The following is a 14,158-nucleotide window of genomic DNA, read 5'->3' as shown; positions in this document are numbered from 1 at the left end:
CTTTTCTCAGCCGAACCAAGATGACCCAAGCCGACCCACTAATTCCTACTCATCCATAAAGACTTGGAATATCTGTTACCTCTTTTAGAAAATCTTCCCTGAAGCCCCAGGCTGAGTTAGGTGGTCCTTCTCTGAGCCTTACTATCCCTATTCTCATGGACCTGTGCCTACCATCATAGCACTTACTGCAGCAATGTCTACGCTAGGTCCCTCTGCACACCACTGAACGCCTCCAGGGCAGGGGCCATTTCTTCTCGGCAGACTTCTCCCTATGTAGAGCGAAGACTTAGGCCACAGTTCTCTTCCTATCTGTTGCCCTCTAGAGGTCCAAGACTACCGTGTAGATTACTCTGCTCGTCCCAGGGAACTTCCCTTCTTGCTCTGCTGGACCTGAGGCTGCCCACAAACGGCCCAGCACATTTCAGCGAGGAAGGACCTGTCTGATCACACAGCCCAACCAGCAGCCTGGTGGTAAAGCCAGGAATGGCAGCTAAAGCATTCCCATGACATTGGGCCAATTAAGATGACTTTTCTGCTACTCCTCAAGTAATTAGGAAGAGATATTTCTCCTGCCCAAGATGATTTCTTTTTCCTATATCCCGAGGTTTGAATCTTACCTTTTCTCAAAGCTCACATTGTCATTGCTTTCAAAACACACCTATCCACCCATTCCCATTCATTTAATAACTACTAATAGGCATATGGCTCAGCTCTGAAGGAGATTACAATCTATCAAGAAAAACAGATCATTGCAAAATGGGTGTACAAGAGTATTGGGAAGGGAGAACATCAGGCTTTGTAGGAGGAGTTCTTGTCTGTAAACCAGAGCTGATAAAAATAGCATGGTCTATTTCTATGGTGATTAATAGACAAGACATGAGGGTGACCAGTACCATGCTGGGTACATTCCTTATACTCAGTAGGTATGTGTCTCTGCCCCCCAAACCCCACCCCAAGGTGCCACATGCCTCTGATTACTTTCAAGCCGTCAGGACAGCCACTTCGAGCTATCTTCTTCCCGAGACTGTGGGCTTCTGGAGACCAGGCCAGTGTCTGAGTTCAGATACCCTTCCTCAGTGAGCCATCGTCCTCAGTGTAGCCTGGTGCCTCTGGCCCGGGCTCTGCAGCTGCCAAGTGCGTTAATAAGGGGTAAGTAGTGAAGGGTGGGGGGCTAGAGAGAAGTAGCCATAAATAAATGTTCCCAAAGCTAAGCAGAAACACAGCCAGACTGAGGCAGTTTGTAAAGTCCTGACTTGTTTACCTTCAACATACAAGCAACAAAAGTGAATCTTAAAAGCTGGGCTGAGAACCATCAGTAAGGAGCCTCCTGGATGGGAGCGGAGCAGCCCACACTGAGGTGCTTACACAGACCTGTCTGGGCACTCCAGTGCACAGCAGAGCTGGGGTCTACCCACAGAGCCCCAAGACAAGGCCCGGCACACAGGAGGAGACAGGGGCTTTCTCCTTTGCCAAATTCCAGTCTCTCTCTGAAGCACATCACTTGCTAGTTCAGTAGACCCCCTGCAGGCATGCAGCTTGGCTCTGGTAACATAGGTGACATCTTCACCTGACTTCACACAATGCTCAAATCACCATCACGAGGTCATTATCACATTTATTCCCACTTCTCATTGTGTGGCTCCCCCAAGTCACATAGGGAGTCAAGTCAGAGACACTGCTGGACAGGACCCTGCCTCCTGCCATCCGGAGGCCTCCCGTTCCAGCTCTCGGAGAACTCTCTCACACTAGGAACTCCCCTCTGTCCACAGGCAGCCCCATCCTGTCTCCCCTCAGCCTGCCCCAGCCTCGCCATTCTGCTCTTGCCACAGACTTGCCTCCTTTTTGCCCTCCTTCTTGCCCTCCTCGCCTCCTGTGGGAAACTTCTCCATTGGCTGCCATGACAACGCATGGCTTTGCTCTTCTCTGGACTGCCCCTTTTCTGACCACTGTCTTTCCCACAAGGTGGAGAGGGGCAGAGAGAGAGAGAGTACTTTAGAGAAAGTCTGGCTGGCTGGTGCCCACCAGGAAGCAGTGTTGTGCTGGGAAGCAAGGCTGGGCACAGAGAGTTAAGGCCAGCCCTCATTATGGAGTCAGTGTGGGGAAGTGAGAACACCATGGACAACAGCTCCAGCTCTGCCCCAGGTCTGGCTCTGTTGTTTGCCAGCAACAAGACTTCAGGGAGGTAAGTTTACAGCTCTGTAAAACGAGGAGAATCATCTTTTTGCATTTTCTTTTACATTTGCTGGAGATCAAATAAGGCTGATGAAATAAACAGGAGAGCACTTCACTAAACATGATTAGCACCCAGCAGATACCATCTTGAAAAAGAACAATGTTGGCTGGAATGAACAGCAAATCCATATGAGGCAAGACTTAGGGTGGAATCCGCAATAAACTGCCTTCCGTGTCCACATGGAGAGCTGTCATTATCGCCTACTACTCTTTTAACTTCTAAGGAGAAAAACAAGGTGGCAGGTTCCTCACTGTGGACTGGAGAATTGCCTCAGGCCTCACCAAGTGGGACCAGGCTGTCGGGTCCTGTCTTGGTGGAATGGCCCAGATCCACTGTGGAGGTCACTGAGGGCCCACTCCTGAGCCCTGGCTGTTGGGAAATCAGTTTCCGGGGCCCCAATTTACTCCAGTGCTTTCCTCTAGCCTCTACTCACACTGTCCCCCCACCCCCCCGCCCCCACTGCCCCCGGGGATGACTCCCTGAACCACACTGAAGAGAATGCTAATGCACACCCTCGGGCCCCTGCCGCTCGCCTCAGCTGCTTAGCTTCTCTGCAGAACACTTACCATACTTGCCACTGATCTGAGGGGCAAGTGCCTCCATGAGGCAGGTTGTTTGGTTTGGTTTTTAAAGTAGTGTTCATCTCGGTAGCTCTAGTAACTGGGACCTAGTGATTGCTCAACAAATATCTTTGAATAACTGCTGGCTTTTATGTTTGCTGAGTTTTGCCAGGTATTGTATTTCTCAGCCTGCAAGGATTTTTGTGGTGGGGGTGGCATGACTTACTTGAGATCTGGCCACCTCTGCTTTCTCTTTCTTTCTTCCTGCATTTATTTGAAAAATAAAACAAGGGTCGGGCACAGTGGCTCACACCTGTAATCCCAGCACTTTGGGAGGCCAAGGTGGGAGGATAGCTTGAGCCCAGGAGTTCGAGACCAGCCTGGGCAACACAGATCCTGTCTCTACACAAAATAAAAAAAGTTAGCCGGGCACGATGGTGGGTGCCTGTAGCCCCAGCTGCTCAGAAGGCTGAGGTGGAAGGATCCCTTGAGCTGAGGAGGTTAAGGTTGCAGTGAACTGTGTTTGCACCACTGCACTCCATCCTGGGTGACACAGCAAAACCCTGTCTCCAAAAAAAAAGAATAAAGAAAAAGTCCTATACGTGCAAAGTGTCACAAGAGGAGGGCATTTAGTTCTGCCCGAGGGACCCGAGGGATGCTGTCATGAAGGGGAAGCAAGACTTTCAAGAGGAAACAAGGAACCATTTCAAGCAGAGGGAAGAGTGTCAGCAAAGACAGAGTGGTGGGTGGGGGACCTCAGTCATCACCCTGGGGCCTCATTACTTCTCAACACCTACCCAGGGGAATGAGGAAGCACACCCACGTTGCCATGTCCCAATTCAGTGACTGAGAAACAGAGATGCTTGGAATCACAGCCGCATCAGAGCTGAAAAACATTCTGCAGTGATTTTCTTAGGAAACAGGCCTGGAGAAGGAAGTAACTTGCCCGACACCCATGGCTGATTCGCGGCAGAGCCGGGACTAGACAGCAACCTGACGTTCTGTTGTGCAGTAAGGCTTTTCTGCTCCACTTGGCGACGCAGCAAAACCCAACTCCAACTTTTACTATTTTGAAGCTGTTTTTCACTCCAACTTTTTAATCTGAAAAATCTCAAACCTGCAGGAATATGTAAGGGACACTCTTTTACCTTTCACTAAACCTGCCCATGGTTAACATTTGCCGCATGTGAGTTATCTCTGTCTTTCCCCTGAGCCATTTGAAAGTCAGCTGCAGATACCATGATACTTCAATCCTAGGGACTTTAGCATACATTTCTTTAAAATAAGGATATTCTAATATATAACTTAAATACCATTGTTACAACAAAGAAAATCAACACTTTACTAAAAATCTAATACAGAGTCCATATTAAAAGTTACCCATGTAATCCCAGCACTTTGGGAGGCCGAAGAGGGTGGATCACCCGAGGTCAGGAGTTCGAGATCAGCCTGGCCAACATGGTGAAACCCCATCTCTACTAAAAACACAAAAATTAGCCGGGTGTAGTGGCGCACGCCTGTAGTACCAGCTACTCAGGAGGCTGAGGCAGAAGAATTGCTTGAACCCAGGAGGCACAGGGAGGTGTAGGTTGCACTGAGCGGAGATAGCTCCAATGCACTCCAGCCTGAGCGACAGAGGGAGACTCTGACACAACAACAACAAAAAAGTTACGCAATTTTTACAAAATGTTTCTGATTTTTTGGGATGCAGGATCGGCTCATGGATTACATTTGGTTGAGCCGTCTGCTTACTCCCTTTCAAGCTAAGCTAGGATGTGAAACTATTTAAAAATTTTTCATTGATAAAGATGTTGTGTGTGTGAAGAATTCAGGCCAACTGAATGTAGACTGTAGGTTGGTTAAGAGGTGACTGCCAGATCTCCAACGGAAAGCTATATTTTCCCCTTGGTAATTATTAAATCATTTATAGTGTGCCATTTTTTTTTCTTAATGGGCACTGGTGTGAAACAGGTTTCATGCTATGAAGTAGACTTAAAATGTTTATTGTGAAGTATTTTAGGCCTGTGAGAAGTAGGTTCCCACGATCCCACCACACAGTCTAGGAAATCTGACAGCAAGTCATAAAGCTGTTTAGTTCAAGTGACGCCTGCATCCTCCTCCCAGACCCAGAGCCCCTCCTCTCTACCAGGGGGAACCGCCACCTTGCAGGTGGTGTTTTCAATTCCATGCATGCTGTCTGTAGTGCAACTGACTATTTTACACACATGGTTCTCAAACTTTTTTGGTCAAGAGAACCCCTTTACACTCAATTATTGAGGATGCCAAAAAGCTTCTGTTTTATGTAGGTTAAGTCTATCCATATTCACCTTATTTGAAATTAAAACTAATAATTTTTTAAAACACAAGAATATACAAGCAGACATTTCATTAGCTGCCACAGTGATGATGTCAAAACATCACATAGCTCTGGAAAATTCCACCATGAATTCATGAGACAAGAGATGAAATGGCAAATGATGTCTTAGTAATATTATAAATATAGTTCTGATCTACAGACTCCTAGGAGGGTCAATCTCTGGAGTACATTCTGAGAACCGCTGCATTACAGCAATGAAAGACAATGAATTAGCTCTCTGCGTATTAACATGGGAAACCTAAATGGTGACTGAGCCCCATTTTTGAGAGTGTTAGAATTAAAGAAAGGCTTTGGGTAAATAAAGTCTACATTCAGTGTTAAACCCTGACACTTTCTTTTCTATCCAAATTGATTGCCCACGTCATGGGCAATCAAGATGTTTGCCTTTTCTCCTTGGATGTCACCCTCTCAGATGCCTGGATAGCTCGTCTCCATTTCTCTGTGAAGTCTAGTGCAATCTGGAAAAACACTCCAACCAACTGTTGGGGGACTCTGATATTCCTAGACTGACCCTGTCTCATATGCATCTCCCATACTCTTTCAAGGCCACCGGCGTGGCCCTTTCTTTGGGAAGCCATCTGACAGCCACGTGGACGTTAAGGCTACTCAAACCTCAAAAACATTTATATATTTTGCTCTGTGTCTTCATCTCAAAATTTGTGTCCCCAGAGTCTATGATTCTGATCACTTGTGAAGTGGAACAGGTTTTAGCACAGCCTTGGGACAACTGTAGAGGCTTGGCTTGGGCCAAGGATTGGAAGAGTATGTTCAGCTCCAAGGATGAATCAACAGCCTGGGAATGAAGACCCCGGTTCTGCCCTTACAAACACCCCTGATGACACAGTAGCCACTTGGACTCTGTGCTATTTACTAGGCACAGGGACAAACATGAATGCATAACACAAGCGTCCTCCTCTGAAAGAGCTCTAGGCTGGTAGGAGAGATCCTGAGCCGACAGAGCATCGACAAGAGATATGCACACAGGCACGGGGTGCTACAGGACAGACGAGGTCTCTTTTGTCTCTTGTGGTATTAACAGCACAGAATGACAGAGACTGCAAAATAGAGATCAGGAGGGCCTCGATTCTAGCCTTGACTCTGCAAACTGGGACAAGTTTAGCTTTGAGAAGTTAAAGCTGAGCGGGCAGATTTTGATCCTCTCAGAGATCAAAAGCTCTGTCAAGTGAAAACAATGTGACCTGGAATACGATACTTTGTAGGCCCTTGTTTTCTTTTCTTTTTGAGGTAGGGTCTTGCTCTGTCGCCAGAGTGGAGTGCAGTAGTGTGATCACAGCTCACTGCAGGCTTGAACTGCTGGGCTCAAGCAATCCTCCCACCTCAGCCTCCTGAGAAGTTGGGATTATAGGCTTCAGGCATGCACTATCACACCTGGCTAATTTTCTTTTCTTTTCTTTTCTTTTCTTTCTTTCTTTCTTTCTTTTTTTTAAGAGAGGAGGTCTTACTATGATGCCTAGGCTGGTCTTGAACTCCTAAGCTCAGGCGATCTACCTGCGTTGGCCTCTCAAAGTGTTGGGATTACAGGTGTGAGCCACCATACCCGGCCAACCCTTGTTTTCTTATCTGTAAAGTGGGAATAGTGATACAAAACCTCAAAGGATGAGAATTAAATAGTATGTATATCATGTAATGGTTGGTGTATAACACTCAGAAAAGCTGAGCTGTTGTTATTTTCCTCCTCTGTGGGTTCAGTTACCAAAATGAAGCCATTGGACTGACTAGTTCTCATCCATTTTCTGCCCCAGCCCACCTGAGTATCGTAACATTCTCATGAGAATAACCTAGAATCTCCAGAGTAATGTTTCTCAACTAGAGGCACATGGGATTCTTTGAGACAGAGGAAGGCAGAGAAGCTTCAGAAGCTCTCCAGATGATCTGGCTACAGGTCTCTAGGGAAGTGTGTGTTCCCATGGAGAGTGAACGGACTACGTGATCTCTGAGGGCTTGTTCAATTGCCTCTGGGACTCTCTGACTTGCCTGTGAGGACTGGAAATACCTGTGAGAAAGGAAACACCAGGTGTTCCTGGAGACTCCTCCAAACCCTGACACAAAGGCATACAATTAGGTGGGAAGGACTGTAAGGTGAACCCCGGCTGTGCGAGACTTCTCGCATCTTTACAGCTTCAAGATGTGCAGCACAGTGGCATAAACAGTAATGATTGTGCCCACGCAGCCACAGTTCCCTCACTACCTGACAGCAAGTGAAATGTCCGTTTTTCTGGTCTCTTCTCTAACATGCCACACCAGGAAGCTCCACTGAGTAGCAGCTTTGGTAGCACAGGAATCTTCAGGACCATATATCAAAGTAGTTATTTAAATCCAGCAGTTCAATAAATGTGTATTGCCAGGCAACGTTTTAGGCATTGGGGATACACCAGTGAACAAAACAGGCAAAAATCCCTGCCTTCTGGGAGTTTACACTCTAGAGGGGTAAAGACAGTGTACAGTAAAACAAGTAAGTTCTATAATATGTTAGAAGATAACACGTGTTTTAGAAAAACCCACAGCCTACCAAAGACAACAGAGAGGCCACGGAAGGAAATGAAATTAACTGGCTGGCCCCAAAAGTGGCAGACATATCACGCATCCATATCACGTTTCCTGCTGCTGCTCCGCGACCTCAGCTAGTTCCTGCTCAGGTCAGCCTTGTTCAACCCACATTTCCTGGGAACCTGTTCTGCTAGGCCCACACCTCTACAGATTCTTCCAGCTAGCACCCCAGCTGCCCCAGCATGGTGAAAGGAATCACCACCCACCTAAGCCATGTCTGACTCATGTTTCCCCCACGCCCATGTGTGATCCACCAGTTAGTCCTGGAGGCTACAGCACCACGGCACTTCCTGAATCTGGTGACTTCTCACCACCTACCCTGACTGCTCCACTGCTGGCCCAAACCACCCTCACCTCTTACCTGGATGACTGTGGGAGCCTCCCAAGAGGTCATCCTGCCTCCATTCTTGCCACACTGCCAGCCATTATCCACACAGGGCCCAGAGTGATTTTCTTAAGCTTCTATCAGATGTCTTTCCCTTTGCTTCAAACCCTCCCTCCAAAGGCTTCCCCTAACTAAATTCTGACATACGCGCTAAATTCAGCACAGCTCACAGGCTTTGCCATTGGGCCTGATAAAGCCTTCTGTGCCCTTATTTGCCTTCACTCTTCCTTCTTCATGCTGCTCCAGCCTCTGTATTTTTCTTGACCCTTGAACCTACCAAACCGTTCCTATTTCAGGGCCTCGTCCCCATCTGAGGATACTTGCTGCCCTTTCCACCCCAAAATCTTCAGATTTTAGCATGGCTGCCTCATGTCCCCACAGAGGGCACTGGCTAAGGCAGTGGCCCAGTCATTCTCTACCACACTGCTCTATTGTTTTCACATCTCTTGTTGATGGTCTCTTGACTATATTCTGCCTCCCTACTCTGCCCTCAGTTTGAGGACAAGACTGCCTGTCTTGTTTACCATTGTGTCCCTAGCACCCAGAGCAGCTGCTGGGTGACTGGTTGCCTGTGATGCCTGCCAGTGCTTTCTAAAAAATCATCCCTATCCTTCGAAGTTCACCTGAGATCCCACTTTCTTTTTGAGGTGTTCCCTGACAGCCCAGAACTTCTCAACTCTTACTGCCCCTCCTGTCTATGCTTATTACTCTCTGTGCTGCAGGGTCCTCACAGCGAGTCGCCTCATTTCTGTGAGCGCTGTCTTCCTCACTCTCTACCAGTCCCTGAGGACAGAGGCAGCTCTAATTCAGGCGTAAGAGCAAAAGGGCAAAGCATCTGTGGTCAGGAGGCACAGGTTCAAGTCCTGGGTCTATCACTTACTGGCTATGTCTCTTGTCAAGTTACTCTCTCCTTCTATGAAACAGAAACAATAAAAACAATGCTAGCTGGGTGTGGTGGCCCACACCTGTAGTCCCGCTGAGGCAGGAGGCTTGCTCGAGCCTGGGAGTTTGAGGCCAGCCTGGGCAATAAAAAATACAAAATCATCTCTAAAAAATACAAAAAACAAAAACGCCCCACAACACTACTTTCAGGATTACTGCGATAATTAAATAAAATAATGTCAGTGAAAGCATTCTGTATGTTGTCATGCACTCAAGAGAATTCCCAGCTCCTAATCCAGTTAGGGCTTGGAAAATGTTTCTTGATTGGTGGGTAGTCAGAGCTAGAGCTGGTAAGATATATTTTCACATTTAAAAGGCCCTTTGTATCCCCACCACAGGCGCCATGGTATCCCCATATGTCAGTCAGCATGAGGAAAAACGAAAAGTTCACAGTTCCTATGGCTGCTGACCTTGCAGCTCCACGAACGCTGCTTCCACCAGGACTGTCACTATGGTGCCAGGCCAGGGACCTGTAGCAGAGTGCAAGCAGCCTTGTACGGGAGAGGGACGCACCAGAAAACCTGGGCTTTTGCTTTGGTTCAGCCACTACTCCGCTCCCCATAGACAAATTCTGCTCCACACTGGGCCTCAATTTCCTGATCTGTGCACTCAAGAGCTGGACTAGATTAGTGTAATCTTCAGACTTGAAAGTCATCACCACTAACAACAATGACTTTTTTTCCTCAATGAATTATAGAGGAATACATAAAAAACATAAAAGCAGAGTTACTTTGGCTGAAGTGGAGGATAAGATGCCCAAAATATCTTATCTACTGTAGATCACCTCCAAGGTCTTTTCAAGATAGAAATTTCTAGGATTTCTACAATTTTAAAATTGAAAAAGAAATTCCTGTGCCTCCTCCCCATTTACTTCTGATATAATTTTCTGCAATTAGTAATTGACAGGGTAGAATAAGCTGCTGGAAGTTTTCACCATGTAATTTACAACTGAAAATGACTTTGGAAGTTGATACGCCTTTGAAATGAAAAGCATTCTGTTTTCCAAAGCTCCACTCACGAGTCCTCTAAAGTTAAAGGAAGGTTACTAAAATGACAGGATCAGAAATAAAGCCAACTGGAAAATAAGCAGCCCTGGACAAGTTCTACCTACCATCACGTCAATTTTAACAACTCACTGCAAGCTGCTTCTGTGCCTGTGTAGCGTGCTGCGAAAACCACCGGATGAGGCCACCCTTGTTAAACCCTGGTTCCATTCCTTCCCCAACCTGCCATGTGACCTTGGACAAGCCCCACAACTTTTCAGAGGTTTTCTCAGCTACAAAACAGGAGTGATGACAGCGTTCTCATCGATCTAACACGGTTAAAAGATTCAAATAAGAAAACTGGTGAAATGGCACTTTGGAAATTGTGAAATAATTTTCAAAGTGAGGGATTGTTACTTTATGCTAAAAAACAAAGCTGTCATGAGTCAATCAAACAAATGCCCCAAGCCCCACAGGATAAAAGTCTGTCTGTCCTATCATCTATAATCTTTCAGAGTTGTAGGGCAGGGGAGAGGCAGGTCCAAAATGTAATCTCACCTTTAGAGAGAACAATCTCAATGAGGAGTGCAGTTTGTAGACTGGCTGGTATTCACACATGTGCTAAACAGCAACAGCCTAAGGCCACAAGTCTCTCAAGTGGAGGGTCAGGATTCTTGCTATTAAGTTCATGAAGTTCCTATCATAAAAAGAACCCTCTCTGCCTATATTTAGAAAAAACAACCAGTCTCGGGTCATTCTAGAGAGAAGGGCCAGGACTCACCAAATGTACCTCTGAGCTAAACAACAATTCCCCTAGATGGCTCACACCCTCCTCCCTATAATCAGAGGCAGGGGCTAATTTCTAAGTAAGTCCTTGACTCAGAAGCCATTAAAGGTCACAGGCATCAAGAGACACAGGCCTGTGTAATGGAAAGACCAGCGGCTAGAGAGTGAGTAGACTGTCACTAACCTGCTGTGTAACCTCATGTAAGCCCCCTGCCCTCTAGTCATGGATTTCTCGATCAGTATACTAAAGGGACCTGAGATGATTTCTACAGCCCATTCACCATTTAAGATTCTAGGTTTCCTCTTGACATCCCTCTGTCCCCTGCACTGGTTCCAGTACTCACCTTGTGGCCATGGCTGAAAAGTGGCAGCACAGGGAACCCTGAGGAGGCGAGTCGTGTACTCCCACCAGGCTACGCTGATCAGAGGACCACAGACCCTCTGAAGACAGCAACTTGATTTTTATAGCCTACTTAAAACCAAACAGGAAAAGGAAGCTGAACCAGAGACAAAGGGGAAACAAACCCAAGTGAAAAACTGAAACCTAGGTAGAAAATAGAGAAACAAGAAGCTAACAGTGCAGAGCCCCACCAGCGTGGGCGGCTGAGAGGCACTGCACAGGCCCGACCCCCCACAGCTGGCAATCTCAAGCCTCTAAGTGCTTCCTGCAAGGGTGCAAGGGTGGGTGAAGCCTGCTGGAGGTAGGGGCCAGGTCATGGTGCTGGCCCCCCACCAACTAGCTCTATAGTCTGTCTAAGTCAATGCCACTTAAGAGGTCTGGGCCTCAGTTTTCCATCTGTTATAGAAAGTGCAGGCTCAGCACAGACGACTTCCTATAGGCCTTAAGAAAAGGCTACAAGAACTCGGAAGAGACCCCGCTGACTCTCCAGAGAATAGAAGACTAGATGATAAAGGCTATAAGCTCATCAAGTCTTTTTTTTTTTTGAGACGGAGGTTCACTCCTGTCACCCAGGCTGGAGTGCAATGGCGCGATCTTGGCTCACCGCAACCACCACCTCCTGGGTTCAAGTGATTCTCCTGCCTCAGCCTCCTGAGTAGCTGGGATTATAGGCATGTGCCACCATGCCCAGCTAATTTTGTATTTTTAGTAGAGACAGGGTTTCTCCATGCTGGTCAGGCTGGTCTCGAACTCCCGACCTCAGGTGATCCGCCTGCCTCAGCCTCCCAAAGTGCTGAGATTACAGGTGTGAGCCACCGCGCCAGGCCACTGATCAAGTCTTCATATTTGACTCTGGAACAAAATCTGTACTTCTACCGAGGAGACACCTCTCTCTAATGACGACATTTAAGTCAGCAATTTAAAGCCTGAAAGGAAAACATTTGAGGAATATTGGAAACTTGGCTTTGTCACTTGTTCGTTAAGTGGGTGGCCTCAATTGTAAAATGGGGTTATACTTATTTTGCTTATCTCCACAGGGTTCTCATCAAGATACGATCCAGTCCAATCTTTCTTTCAAAATCTACTGAGAACTCACTAAGAAGCATGCACTGTGTTAGAAATCACAGACAAAAAATTGAGAATGACCGTACTTGTCCTTAAAGGACTTTTATGGTTTAGAAAAGAAGAGGTTGATAATATTAGCAAATATTTAATAGATCCACGAAAATATTATTGATATAGTGAAAAATAGCTGTACAGAGTACAGTACAAAAGAAGTATCAGTTCTAATTGGAGAGATGAATGCACTTTGAATGCTAAAAATGCATTTTGAAAGGCTTTTAATGATACACATTTCCCTTTAAGCACTGTTTTAGTTGCAAAACACAATTTGGATGTATTGCAGTTTTCTTTTTTCTTTTGGTTCAAAATATTTTTAATTTTCTCTAGTGATTTCTTCTTTTATCCATGGATTATTGATAAGTGCTTTGTTAAATTTTGAAATATTTGGTGTTTTCCTATATCTGTTGCTACTTATTTCCAATTTAATTCTACTGGGGCCAGAGAACATATTTGGTGTGACTTCTTCCTTTGTTTTTCCTGGTATGATCTCAATCCTTTCACATTTATCAAAATGTGCGTTATGGCCCAGCATGCAGTCTACCTTGGCGGATGCAGCATATGCACAAGGAAAGAATGTGTATTCTGAAACTGGTCGGGTGCAGTGTTCTAAAATGTCAGTTAGGTCATGGTGGTTAACAGAATTGTTCAGAACGTCTACGTCCTTGTTACTTTTTGTTGCTGTTGTTTGTTTTTGTCTAATTATTCTATCAACTGCTGAGGGAAAGGTCCTGAAATCTCCAACTGTGACTGTAAATTTCCTTCTTTAATTCTGTCACTCTTTATTTCTTGAAGCTCTTGTTAGGTACATTTTTCCATGCCGCATTGGTTTTCTGCGGCTGCTGTAACAAATTACCACAAAATAAGTGGCTTATAACAACACACACTTATTATTTTAGAGTTTTGTAAGATGATAGGAGGTCAGAAGCCCAACATCATGAGTTCCACATGAGTCTCTCTTGCTCACCTTTCTCAGCTTCTGGACACTGCCTGCATTGCTTTCTCATAGCCCCTCTGTCCTCTTTAAAAGCATGCAGCATCGCTCCGACCCTTCTTCCACAGTGACATCTCTTTCTGACCACGGTGTGGACAGGTTCTCTGCTTTTAAGGACTCGTGTGATTAGACTGGACCCAATGGATAATCCAAGATAACCGCTCCATCTCAAGGTCCACAACTTTAATCACGTCTGCAGAGTCCTTTTTGCCATGTAAGGTAGCATTTTATTTATTTACTTTTTTAGAGGCAGGGTCTCTCGCTGTCATCCAGGCTGGAATGCAGTGGTGTGATCATAGTTCACTGCAGCCTCAAACTCCTGGTTCAAGTGATCCTCCTTCCTCAGCTTCCTGAGTAGTTAGGACTATAGGCACACACCATCATGCCTGGCTAATTTAAAAACAGTTTTTTAATAGAGATGGGGTCTTGCTATGTTTCCGAGGCTGATCTCAAACTCCTGGCCTCAAGTGATCCTCCTGCCCTGGCCCCCAAAGTGCTAGGATTACAAGCATGAGTCACCATGCCCATCCCACGTAAAGTCACATAGTCACAGGTTCTAGGGATTAGGGTGGGTTGATGGCATTACTCTGCCTACTATACATCCTTTCACTTTCAGTTGATTTGTATCTTTGTATTTAAAGTATGTACTATAGATAGTGTATGACTGAGTCTTGCATTTTCACCCAGTCTGACAATTTCTATCTTTTAATTGGGGTATTTAGTCTATTTACATTTAGTTTATTGATATACATGGATACAGGTCTACTACTTTGCTATTTGTTTTCTGTTTGTCTCATCTGTTTCTGGTTCC

General features: G+C 45.9%; 1 protein-coding gene across 8 annotated transcripts in view; it reads right to left on the bottom strand.

The window, feature by feature from the left end:
- The window catches only part of EVL (Enah/Vasp-like), a 172,980-nt gene that overhangs the window by 67,552 nt on the left and 91,270 nt on the right, over positions 1 to 14,158 (bottom strand). Inside the window, exon 1 of one of the 8 annotated variants that reach the window (XM_054448208.2) lies at positions 11,179 to 11,333. The exons of 6 other annotated variants lie outside the window; for them this stretch is intronic. In XM_054448208.2, the coding sequence (XP_054304183.1) occupies positions 11,179 to 11,189 (11 nt within the window). In that variant the 5' untranslated portion in view covers positions 11,190 to 11,333. Of the gene's footprint in view, positions 1 to 11,178; positions 11,334 to 14,158 lie in introns of those variants that run through there. One more of the 8 variants, XM_054448213.2, reaches the window with a different exon arrangement.

This window comes from Pongo pygmaeus, chromosome 15 (genome assembly GCF_028885625.2).
Source record: "Pongo pygmaeus isolate AG05252 chromosome 15, NHGRI_mPonPyg2-v2.0_pri, whole genome shotgun sequence".
Lineage (NCBI taxonomy): Eukaryota > Metazoa > Chordata > Mammalia > Primates > Hominidae > Pongo > Pongo pygmaeus.
The sequence above is the reverse complement of the archived record's forward strand: the minus strand, read 5'-3'. Positions and strand labels throughout refer to the sequence as shown.